Source organism: Lathamus discolor, chromosome 1 (genome assembly GCF_037157495.1).
Source record: "Lathamus discolor isolate bLatDis1 chromosome 1, bLatDis1.hap1, whole genome shotgun sequence".
Classification (NCBI taxonomy): Eukaryota; Metazoa; Chordata; class Aves; order Psittaciformes; family Psittacidae; genus Lathamus; species Lathamus discolor.
Genome location: NC_088884.1, coordinates 40,345,570 through 40,362,574, shown reverse-complemented (window position 1 = coordinate 40,362,574; position 17,005 = coordinate 40,345,570). Strand labels below are relative to the sequence as shown.

The window sequence follows — 17,005 nt, the reverse complement described above, 5'->3', positions numbered from 1 at the left end:
TTCAAGTATTTGTCTCTTTATAAGAAAGACTTCTTTTAATCCTTGCAGTAAGACCTACTGTATTTGGTACAAGGTTGTCCTGAAAGACTTATCCCTTGTATGTGCTGTCAGCTCCTTAGACAGCATTTAATCATAGTGAAAATCCAAATTTCACTGCTTCTGGTAAGAGAAGCACAAATACTGTGGGTCAGAAAAGTTCCACTTATAGCAACTTTTCCATATTATGGAAATAATCTAGAGATTTTTAATTGTGATCTATACTGAAAATCATTCCATAGCAAAAAGAATCAGCAGTAAGGAACAGGCTACACACAAAAAAGCTTCCTGGTTCTGGTTTATTTTCACTTTGTTCTAGGGAGGAAGGTTTATGGAAAGGTGCATTCATCTCCAACAGGATGCCCACTGTTTAACTATTCTACCTCTAAATGTAAAGAAAGGAATTCTGAATTAACATTTTTTGGCAGAAAAGTCTGTACTTTCAAGTGCCATTAAAAATGAGTTGTGCATAACAGGATAATGATGTAATGGAAAGGGACTGCTGCTGGTGACTTTACTGAGGCATAATATAAGAGTTCAAGTTAGCATGACAATAACGTATACATAGTCACATAAAAATAATTTCTAAAAATTAATATGAAATACCAGGGAAAAGAATTAAAATGGAGGGAAAAAAAAAAAAAAGGCAAAACATCCAACAGTGGAATAAAAGGAATAGAACAATGAAAGCCGAAACTGATAATTAGTAGGCAGAAGAGATCAAAGGCCTCAATATTAAAGGAATCATCTTTGTTCTGGGAAAGCTATTCAAACAGCTTACAGACTGAGGAATCTACTTGAATAAAGCTTAATATCAGTGTGCAAATCTGTAAATGATTTTCCTGACAAATTTGACAGAAATATCTTCTCCAAAATATAGAGCTTTACTATCATGAATACAGAGATAAGTGATCTCTCATGCCTGACAAAACAAGCATTTGCAAGATGTAGTACCTGGGTTTATGGGGAAACTGCACCCTAGGGGAAAAAAAACAGGGCCAAATTTTGAAAGCAATCAAAGAACACCAGAATATACACTACCAGATCAGCTCTAATACAATATATTTCAGGGTGAAGCTTAACAAACTACAAAGGAATACCATCTATGAGGAAACCTAAAGTTCAATACAGTACCTTAAAGGCACAAAAGATCCACTGAGGGACAAAAGCAAGTTCTGTCTACATGCTAATAAAATCTAAGTTGCCATAGCACAGGAAGTCTCCTGAGTCCTTGCAAATGAAAGCAACATTTCTTTCTTCCCAACAGCAATTTTTTTTTGTAAGTAGCTTGAGCAGCTGACAGATTACCTTTCCTTTTCTTTTTTTTTTAATTTATATATCTGTATGTGTGCTTCAATTATGTATGCAGCTTGTTGAAGGAGGCCTGCAACATAACAGATCATAGAATATTCTACATTATCAGCTGTATGCCATGGTATCGTGTCTACCTACATAAACCTCTTTCCTGTATTTTCAAAGTCCTTGCAAAATTTCTGTTCCTGTGCATGAGAAATTTTCCCACTGACAATTTTTGTTGTTATAAAGCAATGTGAGTGTTCTAGGAGTTCATAGTCAAGGAATACCAAAAGCTTTGAGTATCAGCAAAGAGAACTGGATATGTTTTTTTTTTTAATAAAGTGCCAAATCAGATATTCCTGACAACCTGCTTAAGAGGCCAAGCAGATTGGATTTTGAGATTTTAAGGAATTACAGCATCTGCTTCAACCGCTCTTTCTTCTCACCACTCTGCTTTCCAGGTGTACCTTTAATTCGGTTATACACCAGATCCACTAAGCCAAATGTAGGCCTACAAAACAGAAGGATGCAGTACAGAAAAGGGAGCGTTAGAAAAGGAAACAACACATACTGACCACCAGCACTTCACAAAAAAAGGCCAGTTTCACTCTCCATGGTCATATTTTGTCACTTTGTGTGTAGCTGCCTTTACAGAAATAAAGTCATTAAACAAACAGATGAACACAGATCCATTGTCTCCTCAGGCATTTCTCTCCAGAGCATTTTAAAACATTAGGCAAAGTATGAAGTCTACCCTCTACTTCAAAAATCCACAAGGAGACTCTGTAGAGGAAATTCATCTCAATTCAAGTAACAGTAAATAATATTCAAATGAAAGTGGCTTTGAGATGTGGTTAGTATACTGAGTCAACTTCCAGCAACTGCCAGAAGTCACCCTCAATGAGAATAATTTTTGGGTACTCTAACATTTGTTGGGTGGATTTTGCATGTCCAGACTGTTTCAGCCTGAAAGTGATGAGATTCAATGACCTAAGCCCTGAAGAAACCAAAGATATTTTGCAGGCAAACCAAAAATTGCTTGGGCTCCGAGTAACTGCACACTACCATGATTTTAAAATAAACAGTGGCAGTACATTCAGGACAGCTGAAAATGTGAGAAGCAGACTCCTTCAGTAAGAATACTGAATACAAATACACAGCTACAGCTTTGCTGCTGAACATCCCATACCAACTGCACTTCCTGATGAAGTGCATATTCTTGTTTCAGTAGCACTACCCTGCAGTGAGTCCTTGCCTTGAGGCAAAACTTGCCATCAAGTTTCCTTCTCTTTTCTACTGAAGACAAAGTGGTTACTAATTCACAATCATTTGAAATTCAGCCAGTTGACTGAAGTTTCTTTCTGAAACAAAAGCTTCATCTAAACCCCAAACTCGGGAGGTTTGAACTCACATGACCCAAAAGCTCTCATCATAGTGTCATATTAACTGTTCTATGAAGATGAGCAGATAATGACATGAAGAAAGAAGAGAAGCTGACACTCTCCAAACTTGAACTTAATCTCTTGAATAAACGTTTCACCTAAATATTGATATTCTTTTATGTCTGATCTCTAAGTGTTAAGAGTTAACTACTTAAAGTTAAGAATTCCATTATTAAATGGATATTAAAACATATTAAAAGCATAAAAAAAGAAACTGTTAAGGAAGACCATGTGGAGATGAAGATTTATTTTCCTAATAAATGTAGTACAAGTATTTCTAAACTGGTATACTTTAAAAGGACTAGTAATTGGCAACAAGATCTTGCAGCTTACCTTTACATTTTTCTTTTTTCCTGCCAAAGTCAATTATACATGAGATTCTAGTCAATTTTACATTGAAAGCTTTCCCCACAGTTGAGTTAAAACAGAAAATCATACAAGGACTGACTTCACTGAGCAGTTACTGGGGCAAAAAACACTCCATGTGGTATTAATTAAAGGCTTACTTTATTCCAGCATGGGGAGCTTTTAACCAAAAAAGAAGAGATGAAAGTAGTTTAAAAACATGAGAGGCTGAATCTCTCTCAATGCTGAGCCTGTGTGATATTTATGTTGGGTTAGAAGGATCAAGCAGGCTTCAGCTCAGGTCTGAAATGCCAAAATAATAATGAAATAAATCAAAAAAACCCAGGTCTTAAGTCTACTTTAAAACTTATAATAATATTCTGTATATTCTATGAGTCAAACAATGCCTAAAAAAACTTTACACATTCAGACAAACACTTTAGGAGGCAATCTGAGTCTAAGCACATTAAAGATACATATGTATCTAGCAGCCGTATTTACTTTTATTATTCCAACTGAGTCAATGAGAAAGATAGGCAATTAAGGTCATTTATCAAGAGTCTGAGCAGCATATTGCATGATGTTCAAAGTACTTAATGTAATGAAGTTCAGTTAAATGGTTTTCTGTTAAAATTTTAGGCACAGGTAATTTCTTGCAGCATGTATTTTTAAAACAGAAACAACGTGCAACCTCAACATAATTTTTAGCTGCCTGTAGTAATTGCAGGATCTCCTAGACCCTGGAACCTAACAATGTGAAGGAAGCATGGTTTGCTTTAAGAAAGATGAAAGATGCTTTTCCATGTAGACACAAAGTTTTACTCCGAATACTTTAATCACAATTGTATAATACTAAGAAAATGTCTGGCAATTATAAAAGTAGTAAGCTGAAAATTATAAAAGTAGTAAGCATACAAGAAAATTGGAGCTCTTATCCTAGAGCTCCAATGGATAGGGAAGGCAAAGGATTCAAGGCTATCACTGGTGTACTACACCTTGGCTCAGCCAATAAAGTTGTCAGCAAAGCCAACTATTATATAATAAAAAAAAGAGAAGGCAGCTGGGCTCTGTGAAATGTTTTCTCAGCATCAGGCCAGCTACTGACCACTAAAGTATTTGAAGGTTGTTTGATAGATGAAAGGGAAAATTACACGCTCATAATTCCTGCTGTCATAGTCCTCAAAACCTACCCCAATTCCAGAGACATTCAAGGACAAACATGATGGTTTCTTCTACCAGAATATAAGGAGGCAAAAGGTCAGTCAACAAATTCCTGGATCTATAAGCCTCAGTTGAATTCCTTGCTTTACAAAGCCACCTATAAAGGACTTCAGGATAATGAAAGAAACAGAAAGCAAGATGGAAAATGTAGTTGCAAACGGGCCTCTGAAACAGGAAAGTGAGCAGGATAGATGAGAAAAGACAGGGCTGTGAAGTGGAAACTACCAGCACATAGTTTTCTGCTCTAAAGTTCTCTTTGCTCTGCTCCTAAAACTAGCAGAGGCACCTTCCACAGACATGAGACTACCTTGTGTCAGTTGTAAGATCTTACAGCTCAAAAACTCATATCCAGATGCTGTTGCTTTTTGATGGCATGGAGAGACAACCAAAAAGTTACATGGTAAGCCTCTAATACAGAAACCTCATCTCTTTCTAAGTCATAAAATAGCAACAGCCAGGGAATTCACATGCGGATGACTACTCTGAGTACACATGATCAAGCAAAATTCTCTGATCTATAGGGGCAACAGTTTGCAGAGCCAGCTTTCTTCCTAAAACTATCCTGACAACACAGAAACAACTGTTGAAACTCCAAAGACCTTGAAGAATGAGATTTGAAAATAAGAATTTGAGACACTTTAGAATAAAAATTTCAAAAAAAATCAGTCAGGGGGATAGGCAAGGCAAGAGGCTGAGATGGAAAGAATCGTGAATTAATTTCCATGGTAAATGACTAATGACTGTACAGTAGGGACGTATTTCCTACAAAATCAAAGGCAGCTGCACTTTCAAAAGGTAAGAAGTAACACGCATGGGCTTATTTTCTAGCTGAGAGCAGGAAATAAGAATTTCTAGCTTTGATCTTGTCTTGGTTTCAGCTGGCATAAAGTTGATTTTTTTCCCACTAGATGGTACAGTGCTGTGTTTTGGCTTTAGTATGAGAATACTGTTGATAACGCACCCATGTTTTAGTTGTTGCCCAGTAGTGCTTTCCCTAAGCCAAGGACTTCTCAGTTTCCCATGCTCTGCCAGTGAAGAGGGGCACAAGCAGCAGGGAGGGAGCACAGCCAGGACGGCTGACCCAAACTAGCGAAAGAAGTATTCCATACTGCAGCACGTCATGCTCATATATTCCTCCTCTCTTTTTTTCCCTATTACTATTTCTATTATTATTATGTTTTATTTCATTTCCATTATTAAACAGGTCTTATTTCAACCAATGTGTTTTACCTTCTTCCAAGTCTCCTCCCAAACGCACCCAGAGGAGGGAATGAGGGTAGGAGTAAGTGAGTGGCTGTGTGGTATTAAGTTGCCAAGTGGAGTTAAACCATGACAGATCTGAAGTAATTTAAATTGTAAAAAAGACAGTAAGACCTGTGGTGGAACCCTGTAGGATCTCAACATTGAAAACTCAGCTTCTTTTTTTAAAACCCACGAAACTTTGTCTCCTTCCTCAAGGAGAGTTCTGATGTACCTTACATTATACTGCAACAGATAAAAGACACCGCCATCAGAATGACTCTGCATTTGGTTCTTCACCCAAGATTTTAATAGGAGGATCCAGCGCATAAGGATGGCAAGGGTTTAATAAGGACTGTATTTCCTTTTGCATTAAGATTATGCAAGTCCGATGAAGTATGTAAACGCCTTCTGGACAAAACAAGAAATTCTAGACCTGCTGGAAGGCTCAATAAAATGTTACGCTCCACAGCAGTTTGGCCAACATTATTATACATCCAACTTTCCTGCAGTAAAAAAAAGAGATTATGAAATAATTTAAGAAAACCTGATAAAAATCAAGAATCTCAGAGGAGGAAGAAATGTTTAATCAAGCTAAACAACCTAGAGAAGAAAGAAAAGCCAGAAAACAGGTTTCTGACAAAATCCCTCGTGCTCTGCTTTGTGCAGAACTCAGTGCTCTTGGTTTAAGTTATAATGGTGTGAACATGCCTAATGGATAGCTCTTCCAAGAGTCTCAGTTCAGCCATACCTAGCCTGTGAATGCTATATAAGATGGATACTGAAAACTGCTCAGTTCTGCTAAAAGAGAAGCATCATCAGCTAAATAGTAGCTAAAATTTAAGGAGTTTACAGAGCGTTAATGGTGAAAACTTACGTGCCTGTAGCCTATAGGCATCCAACAAGTCAGGTAGGAAGCTCTGAGTAGATCAATTTGATTCAGATGCATCCATACTGCCCAAGCTACATTTCCAGATAAAAGTCCTTTTTCTGGAACTGACTACCAGTCTTCTAAACTTATTCAAAACCAAATGTGACCAAAAATCCTTAATAAGGTGACAACGAGCTGAACTTGACATTTTAGTCCATGGCTTCCCAAGGAAACTTTCAAGGGTAACATTTCAGAACTACAAGAGAAAGAAGTTAACTGCCTAAACTTTCTCAGTTCTTTAGAAAGAGGATTTGGCATATTACTCTGTTTTCCTTATGCAGAGAGCTGTGGTATCATACAACATAGCATCTTTTATTTTTATTACAAAGATAAGAATTACCACTGACAAAACACCACCCCGAATGTTGGAATATCGTTTAACCATCATGACAGAATATAAGGTTTGTAGGTCTTGTTTTGCAACTGATTACAAAGCTCATATTATACCCTTAATTTTTGGGGGAGAGGGGGTGAAGTTTTTTGGAGCAGTTTCTCTTTTCATAAATGCTGACTTTTTATTTTTTCAAGCTTACAAATGTCAGTATAATCTAAACAACAAACGTGCTTTATACCGGTAACAAAATTACACAGCAAGCCAAATTTCTGTAACTGCAACTTTTACTTCCTCTTCCTACAATCTCTGTATAAAGCAGAAACATCACAGTAGTGATTACTTCTCTAGCATGCAAAAGGATGTAGCATGTTTAAATGTTTAACTAATCAAGTGTTCCATCTGGCCACCAATTTTGTAATTATTTAAATATGTCAGTATGGCTACTTTCATATGAAAGGCCAATGATATCCAAAGACTTATGAAAAGTTTATGTCTACCTTGCTTTTAATTTAAGGAAAAAATTGACAGATTAATTTTTTTTGGGCACAGCAATATTACTGTAGTTAATATTAATTTATGCAGCACGTCTGATTCCCAGTTTAACTGTCATACCTTGTTTAACCCATTTGTTTTGCCTGTATTCTGCTAAAACATGGGGATTTCATGTGATGGGCATGTCATTTACATAACAGTGAACATTAAATTAATTCCACAGAAATCTCAAGCAAATATGTTATATTCCAAATGACTTCTAAAGCAAAGTTATTCTGGATTTGTTAAACTGATTATGTGAAGAACAAATGACTGATGATTTGAAGATAAAATTTAGTGTATAAACGTTGTCATCTATGACATTTCACTATGCTAAAATCATAAAGGCCTGCCAGATTTCATTGCATTCATAATTAGAATCATTACATTGTAATTCAGGATGTGTTTTTCATAGAGATGAAAAGAATGAGTTTTAATACAGCCAAAGCCAGATAAACCCAACAAGCCTACCTATGCAAAACAGATGTCAGTTCACATAGAGATTTATTTTCCTTTTCATAATGCAATTATAAACAATATTGACACCTGAAAAAAAATTATAATACTACAAACAATTCAAACTTCACAAGAAGCACATCTAAAGCAAGAGTACCTGTACACAACTGTTTTTAAAAATTAGCTTTAACTCATAATTATAGCATCTTCATTTCATGGCACACAAAAGTTAATTGGACAAGAATACTCAATAAACCAACCAGAAATGGGAAAAAAATATTTCAGAAGTTAGTATGCAAGAGTTTAATCAAAACAGGCAATCTGTATTTATAACAAATATTTTGCCACATAATTAAATGTGCAAACACAAAGTGTTAGCAAAGAGAAAAAATTCTCCAAAGGACAATAAAATCTAGATAGCAACCTTCAACACAGTCTCACACACAATTTCCGTGTCTTGAGGTCTCTTCATATCTTATTTTGCTTACAAGCATATTTCTAGAATACAGTGGTTGATATAATGTAGGACCTGACTAGGTAAGATGTAACTGAAGGACTCCGAAAGAATGTCTAAGCATGGCTTTACCACTTTGCCCTCAGAAAGCTCCAGTATTTGCACAGCAGTTGGCATAACATGCACAACTGTGTACAGCTGAAAATCATACCAAAACCTAGATTCTCGGTTTATTTACCCCATGTTAACTTAGTATGCAATGCTAGATGGCCAAATATTGCAGGAAGACAAAAAGAGTAAACTTAAGAAGAGGAGAGCAGTATACTGTACAAAAAAATATGTTCAGTTTTCAGTATGTTTTAGCCAAACATTTCTTCCAAATTTTTCATGGATGAAATTTTATCATGTTCATGGATAAAATTCAATATTTTCAATATTTTATAAAATAGTCCATGTTAAATCATAACTGCTTTAATCCAAAATGTTTCTGAGCAAGGAGACACTAGTTATTTTAATGTTGGGTTATGATAGACATTACCTTATTTCTTTAGTAATAAATTGCAGATTAAATTTCTGAAATGCTGTCAAATTATTTCACACCTAGTGATTTTCCTTCATTGGACATCTGATACTTGCATGCATCATTTGGTATTTTTCAGCACTCTCCATTTATAATAAAAGCAGGAGTATAACAGCAGAGCAACTTTTCTGTAGAGTCTTTGAATTAACAAGATAAAACTGATTTACCATGTTCCACCCTGGGTAGAGGTAGTCTGTCCCAACAAATTCAAAGTAGTGAGCAAATCCTTCTTTCAGCCACACATCCTCCCACCAAACTGGAGTCACAAGGTCACCAAACCACTGCAAAGAAAGTAACACTGCAAATAAATAACCTTTAGGAAACCACATTTGCATATACCTTTAGTGCAGAACACATTCTATTAAATGTATCTGTTTAATAAAAACAGTAATAGAGATCACCCACTGAAACTCGTTAACTGTTGTTTCATATAATTAAGCCTTTACAGGATGCGTAAGTTACTCGAGTAAAACATTAGAAAAGAACAAGCAGTGGAAAAGAATCATTGAGGAGTGTACTCACAGATCTACTAGTAGAAGCTCACCTAGGTTTAAGGATCTTACATATGCAGAGGACAGAAGAAGGCTTCTGACTCAAGTAATTGGATTCATTACCTGGAAATTTCACTATGTACAGTGCAAATCTTGAAAACCTGGGAACACAATCTCCATACCCCAGACCTAAATTTTAGCATTAGTTTCTTCATGATGTCTGACCTCTTACATTTCCCATACTAATGATGCTCCATCTGTTGGTCAGTTTCCTAAGGAAAACAGTTTTATACAACCATGCCATCTCCCTGTGGGTAGGACTCACACACATAAAAGCAAGTAGTTGATGCTACGTAAATGAGGGCACCCAAGATACCCACACAAGCATAGGAAATTTCATACAGGACTTACAGGAGATCTGCACCTTCCCAAACAGCAACCAGAGGCAGACAATATCTAAAACAGGCCACCTATGTTTATGCAAGGGAACCCTACCCAAGCTGACTGCCTTTCTCATTACCCCATGTCACTCTTGAATTTCCCTATTGACTTCCACCTAATTTCAAAAGAAGGACAGAGATCGCAAGGATAATTAAACTCCTACAACAGTATGTGAAGATCAGGCAGTTGAAAAGAGGAGAAGGACCTAAACTGGGGCAAGGCAAGAACATGGCCATTAGATACTCTGCTCAGTAGACCTCAACAGCCACAAACCTGTCATGGGACAGGACACATGAGTGTCAAGACAGATTTTAGACAGAGCTGGGTTGATCAGTGGGAGAGGAATGATGATAAGAATTCAAAGGAAATCGGGCAATCAGAAATTATCAATTTTTCTGCAGACGGATGGCCCTATTTAGATTACTGTAATGGCTCTGTGTAACCTGGATCATCACAACACCAGTGGTAAGAGCAGAAACACATATATTGTTATGAAAATATATTTCATATTCTTTATAGCATCTTTCTGCCAAGCAAATACCAAAACTTTATTTCAGTAAAATTGTCTGCCAGTTTTTAATTAATGAGATTAAAAATTAGATTAATTCGTAATCAATAGAGATAATTTTGAGTTTTCATGGAGTTGGTAAGCTCTGAAAATACATGGAAAGGAAGAAGCAAATAAGTATTCCAGAGGGAGAGACTCATGTCAGAGGAGAGGAGCTGCTGCTGACACTATAACGAGAGTGAGGAACAAATAAAAGAGGAGTTGGCCAGTAAGAGGTTTGCTTTCATGATGGCTGGCTTACAGGCTTTGTCTGGGACCTGAATGAAAGGTCTCACTCCTGTGCATGTCTTTGTGGAGTGAGAATAGGGCCAAGAAAGGATCAATGCTGCGATGAGGATTCATAGTAAAGGGAACACATGGGCTCCAAAGAACAGACTACAGAAACTGAGATTACCAGATTGCCACACAATGTTCAGTAAATAGGATTTGAACGACAAAATGCCAATGAACGTCACTGACAAAAAACATAAGAATTTAGGGAGAAGAGATGAAGCTGACGAAAGTAATATACATTAAGTGAAACTAAGCTTAATGGACACTCTGAGCATTATCTAGTTGAGGGCTAGATAATATATTAATAAATTAACCCTCTACAAGACCAATACAGATAGACAGACTACAAATGCCTATCATACAGATAATGCACACAATTTGAAATGTTAGAGTAGCATACTACCAGGGAACTATGAAAGTTATATTTATACAATAACAGGTTGATTAAATGATTTCTAATGACAGACTGAACACCATAGCACAGAGTTTATTTCTTGAATTACAAGAGGACTGCTGAACAAATACGAAACCAGCAATAGTCATGGTATGATGTGAGTATTCAGAGAGAGATTTAAGAAAAGAAGGTTGTGAAGTTCATAATACATCCTCCATTAACTCAAAAGAATTAATAACTTTAATTACTATGTCACAAAAGAGAATTTCTTATAGTCTTAGTCCTATAGTCTAGGGTATATATATTAATGATACAATTAAAAGTATTAATTTAATTATTCACCAAAAGGAAGAAGTGTTTTACAGGCATTAAAACAGCATGTGATACCAATATGAAAATGTAGGGAATTTGCTTAACTAGTCTTGAACAGTATCAAAGTTAGTTATGAATGTCACACAGAGCAGTCCCAGACACTGCAATTAATTAAGTCAAAATTTCCAGTAGAAAGGTGCTATTATCTTTCTAGATGCTACATGTCTGAAGGGAAAACATTGAGTAAAACATGCTTCATTTATTTAAGTAGTTGCTTATTTATTTATTGGTATAGTTGGCTATAGACACTATTTGCCTGGAATGAAGATTATTCTTTTATTTTAGAAAAGAAAAATGAATTTAAATGTATTAATTAGATAAATTTTGCACCTCCCTCAGGTATTATGCTTAGCTTGACTTGCAGAAGGCACTTATTTTACAGACACATCAAAAGGACACTCCTTCCTATATGCTTTCTCTACAGGTTATTAAAATGACACAGATTTAGAAATTTTTAATTTTCCTTCTGCTTTCATGCCTCTTTAACTCAATCTGTCACACCAAGTTCTGTTCTCAGGTAGGAAAACTATCACAAAAAATCATGGTGCATAAATTCAAATGATTCTTTTTTCAAAGGCTGTAGGTTGGACTGATCCATGCTGTGCAAATAAAACTGATTACTACCTTAATGGAATTATTTTAATAAATTATGGCAACTATTTCAAGCTATCAACTTAAGCTGCTAGAAATATGCATGTTTTGATCAATATCTCACTTGTGTGCTGGGGCTTGGAGGAGAAGCTTTTATGCCAAAACACTCCTCCTTCTGATTATTAGTTTTTTTAATTAAATACATAAAATATTCTAAAAGAACACTCAGAATGAAAGATCAAGCACTAGCAACCTACAAAACTACTAAACTAACGCTACTCATGTAACTTTAATGTGTTCCTCCTAAAACATGTACCTAAAACAAGTATCTGGTCAAGCATGACAAAGTCACCTGGGAAGTAATCGGGCATAAAATTCTTTCTTACATGCTTTTTTACTGTATTTTGACAACCACAGAATTTGTACTTCTGCAAAGCTGTCTCTCATTTTCTATCTGTCCTGAACACTGTGTCAGGCGTTAATACTCAGCAGGTTTGGGAATTCTGATTTTAAACAGTCATACCTAAAAGCAACAATCCCAATTCTTAATATTCACATGGTATCAAAACAGAAACAACACCAACACGAATGGAGGAAGATACTTTCAACTAAGCAAACAACACTGGAAGTAATATCAACACAGACATTAAGTGAACATTCTCACTTCCAATTTTAAGGTCACTTAAAAGCACTCTGTGACCACATTGGTACCCTAAAATAAATTCAAATATAGTTTTTGCCCATTTTATGATCCTCTGATATTCCCAGAACAATTTAAATAGGTGTTGGTTGCAATGAGGATCAAATAAATGAACTTGGTAAGTTTCTGATGTAAAAATTGCCCACATAAATTACTTTCAAAAGAGAGTAAATTATTAAAGTAGTGCAAAGAATAACTGGAAATAATGAAATGACTTCACAAAAAGGAAGACTTAAGCTGAAAAAAGTTACTGATCATCAGATTTAATCAAAAGGTTTTAAGAGAAGCAGCATAACCCTGTAATCAGGAGCAATGAACCTGGCACTACAAAATACACCTCACAGAAGAATCCAATACCAACAGGAGCTGAGATTTGATGACCTAATATGTGTTTTCCACACCTCATTCCTAAGGCACTATAATTTTTCTAGCTGAACAGTGTGCTACTCTATTGCACTGCACAATAAAGAGCATATAACAAAATCAGATGATCCTACTGAGAACAAACCAGCAATAACCTTCAATAAAAATTTCATGTTGTAGTTGAGGACTTCATATTCATCTACAGATTTTATGTGAAACATGAATATGAACAAAACATTATTATTTCCAGGTTCATCTACCAGAACTCCATTACAAAGGCTCCCTTTTATATGGTACTTTTTATTTGCAGAAAGTGTTAAGAATTTGCATTGCCTTTTAAAGAATACTCTGTAAAGTCACAGATGTAAGCCATGCTGATTACACAGTAGGATTTCATTCATTTTAACCTGAAGGCTATGATTATGCCTCTTATGAGTGCAACAAAGGGTTTCCTGTCCCTGTAGCAAATCTCTCCAATAACATTTGCATTTAACTCAATACTACTAAACACTCATAATGTGTTTAGATTAAGAAGATGGAAGAAATGTAAAATAAATTGTAATATATGTTTATTACAAAGTTTTCTTATTGATACAAAAGTTTCTGTACACACAAAGACTCAATTATCCATCATTAGTGAACAGAGGGTTAATACCAAATTGAGAAAAAAAAGGAGAAAAAGAACATGGAAGTATGCGTATATGTGACGAAAGAAGATGAATACCAAAATGATTTCAGTCAAAACGTTTTCTGACATGAACATGAAACTCAACATGAATCTGCTATAATTCTGCAATAAATCATTTTCTGCAGTTATCAGCATGTTCAGTCTACACACCAACACCACAAACTCACCCCACCATACAGAATATAATCATACAGAAAATAGGGAAGTTGTTCACGGCTAGTAATTTTCTCTTCTATCCCCATTTTGAGCTCCCAGTTTCTGCTCTGTAGTGATATGTCTTATGGATCTCCATATTATCTGGACTCCAGTTACAATAAAAGTTACAACTGTCCATGTGAGCAACACAAATTAATTTTCAGTTTTGAAGAGGAATGCATGGTTTCTGACATTAATATCAAATATCCAATTTAATACCTGATGACACAGCTCATGTACAATGACCATGGTGACGTCCAGTAGGTATGATATAGAAGAAATGCTTGGATCTAGCAGTATCCTCTGCTCCACAAAAACACTCAGTCCCCAGTTCTCCATAGCAGCATATGGATGCTTAGGCACAGCTAACAGATCTACAAATAGAAAAAATATATGTTAAATCCTTGCAGGAACTACTATGCTGAAGTATTGTAAGTAAGGCCATAAATGATCACTAAAAGCATTTTAAATAACATACATGTAAAAAACGTAAACTTGATTTCAGCCCTCCAGTAATGTTATTTAGGAAATATTAATAAAATATTCACTTTTTATCTTATGCCACTATCCGTTCACATGCTTACCCCGTTACTGCTGTAACACAGTACTTAGTCTTTCTAATTGAAGTTTTCCATACAGAATCCAGCTTATTTACGATAACTTGTTAATTTACTTCTGGGTTTGATACTGCTCCTCATCTTTACTATATCACATCTGTATTAATACAGACTTACTACAAGCATTCTTTATCTTTTCATTAAGGTGACTCCTTTAGGAACATCTTACACATCAAACTGCATATAGGACTGAAATTAAGGGGAACACTGAAGAAATACTATTTCTTAACAACCAGAAAGATGGTGAACTGTTTAGAATTGCCATCACGCTAAGAAAAAAAAAAAAAAAACACAACAAAACAAAAAAAAAAAACCACACACAAAACAAAATACCACACCAAAAAAACGGTAGGGAATGTCTCTCAGTGGCATGAGATTGAACAATACCATATTACAATGTCTATCCATGTGTTAGAAAAATCTTACTGCAGAAAAGTGAGAGAGAACTAAAATTGACTCTAAGTCTGGAAATAAATCTAAAATTACAGTAAATTGACACAGGGAATAAACCAATACACAATGCTGCTTCATGGCAAAAATATCTGAAAGAGCCCAGAAACAACCTGTATGTCTACAAGAAGCCCAATGTAACCTGTGCACAAATTAGCCAGAATTTTGGAAGCTATGCTGTCACATCAGCACAGTGCTCCCTCCAGTCAAACTAATTAGCCTGGCTTTGTAATTAATTAGCCTGGCTGACACACTCCTCTCATTTGGCTGTACTACCTCCACTTCCAAAGCTAGTTAATTCACAGTTAACACAAGTTATATCTAGGTGGTACTTCACTAGGTGGGATGAAAGGCCTCTGGGTTGACTTCCTAAGCTGAAGAAGAAAAACTCTGACCTGCATATTCTAAATAATACTCTAAATTATATCACAGCACTTAGTTTGTCTTTTTTGGCTTGCTGACATTGAGTGGTGGAATTGGCTTGGAGAACAATCTGACAGCTGGAGCTCTACTTCAGGATTCATAAGAAGTTGCTACTGAAGTATCAGGAATGGAAAACCTGGACATATTCCAACACTCCTAAAAAGGGTCTGCTGCAAGAAGCATAAAAATACCAGCCTTCTAGCGGAAGTACAGAGAGAGGATAGCAGCTACTTTCAAACACAAGGAAACTGAAAATATCCAAATTGCAGAGACATACTACTAATGGTAAAGAATAAATATTTTGTATCAAGGCAGACACCAGAACAAGAACCTGATTAAAGAAATAAAGCAAAAACCCAAAACAGTGTTCAAGATTAAACATGCAAGTAAATTCAAAATTACACGCTTTCCTTTTCTTCTCCAGCTGAAGCTTGAAATATACTAATTTTTTTAAAATAACTGCAATTTGTTATAAATGACATGCAAAAATAAAATGGATAATAAGGATGGAAAAAAGGGACACAAAGGCTACTGGGAGACATCACTGAAGTTAATGTGAAATCTTCATTTACATCAAACAGGGATCTCTCCTATTTTCAACTCTGTAAAAAAAGCCATAACTTCTCCCAAAGTGATTACACTTTCATCCAAAAAGCATCTTCAGAAGAAGAATACAGAGAATCTCTGTTCTTCTTTACAATGATGAAGTTTTCAGGAATTCCCCTCAAATAAGCAAAGTGACACTGAAATAGAACCAGCATGAAAGTAAAACCAGTTCCCAATGCTTTCTTTCTTGTCTGTCCTTTGTGCTCATTTGTAGTTTCTGGTCTTTCTAACCAGTCATAATGGAAAGATTTTGTGTCAGCTAGTAAACTGGAATAACCCTGTGGAACTGGGAAACTAGGGTGCGATCTCACACTAAACACCTTTACAAGCTACTTATAGACTGTCACTATTAGTATCATTGGTATTGGCCTGTTGGTTTAGACTTTATAGCACTGACATATCAATAAAACCTGCCAATCTGATGGACAGCTAACTGCCTTGCAGGTAGACAACCGCAGTGGGATATTCTAAATCACTTTCATCCAATACAGCTCCGTTGCTTTGCAAGCCTGGAAATTCCTCTCATGTATCAGCTAATGTTTAAAGGGCTTTTCTGAACAGACAAAACAAAATGTAATAGATAACCCTGCTGGTTTCCTGAATGCTAATCCTTGCAAGTGACATGCTGAATGAATTAGGAGGTGTACTAAAATATATGTACACACTCCTAACTTTTTCTAGTGCTGGGTCTGGTGCCCTGCACTTCAAAGAAGAGACTTAATCTCCGGTGACTGACAGAATGGACTCTAAACATACTCACAATCGCAAACTGGCTGCCCATGTCTACACTCCAAATGTCCAAGTCTTGCTGTTCACTTTTCATTTAGAATTTAAATTCTTCAGTGGTTGGTCTTGATTGCTCCACAAATTTCTACTACCTTTAAATAAAATTCCAAACATGCCCGGTTTTGTGGTAAAAGACACAATAATCTATATCTTTCTCTGGGGAGCCATAAACATTTGATTTC

At 35.8% G+C, this 17,005-nt stretch overlaps 1 protein-coding gene across 1 annotated transcript in view; it reads right to left on the bottom strand.

Moving 5' to 3' along the window:
- TRHDE (thyrotropin releasing hormone degrading enzyme) overlaps positions 1 to 17,005 on the bottom strand; it is a 213,141-nt gene that overhangs the window by 115,220 nt on the left and 80,916 nt on the right. The window contains exons 4-5 of the mRNA XM_065669125.1: positions 14,161 to 14,315; positions 9,033 to 9,146 (exon numbers count right to left, since the gene is read on the bottom strand). Coding sequence (XP_065525197.1) covers positions 9,033 to 9,146; positions 14,161 to 14,315 — 269 coding nt within the window. The remainder of the gene's footprint in view (positions 1 to 9,032; positions 9,147 to 14,160; positions 14,316 to 17,005) is intronic.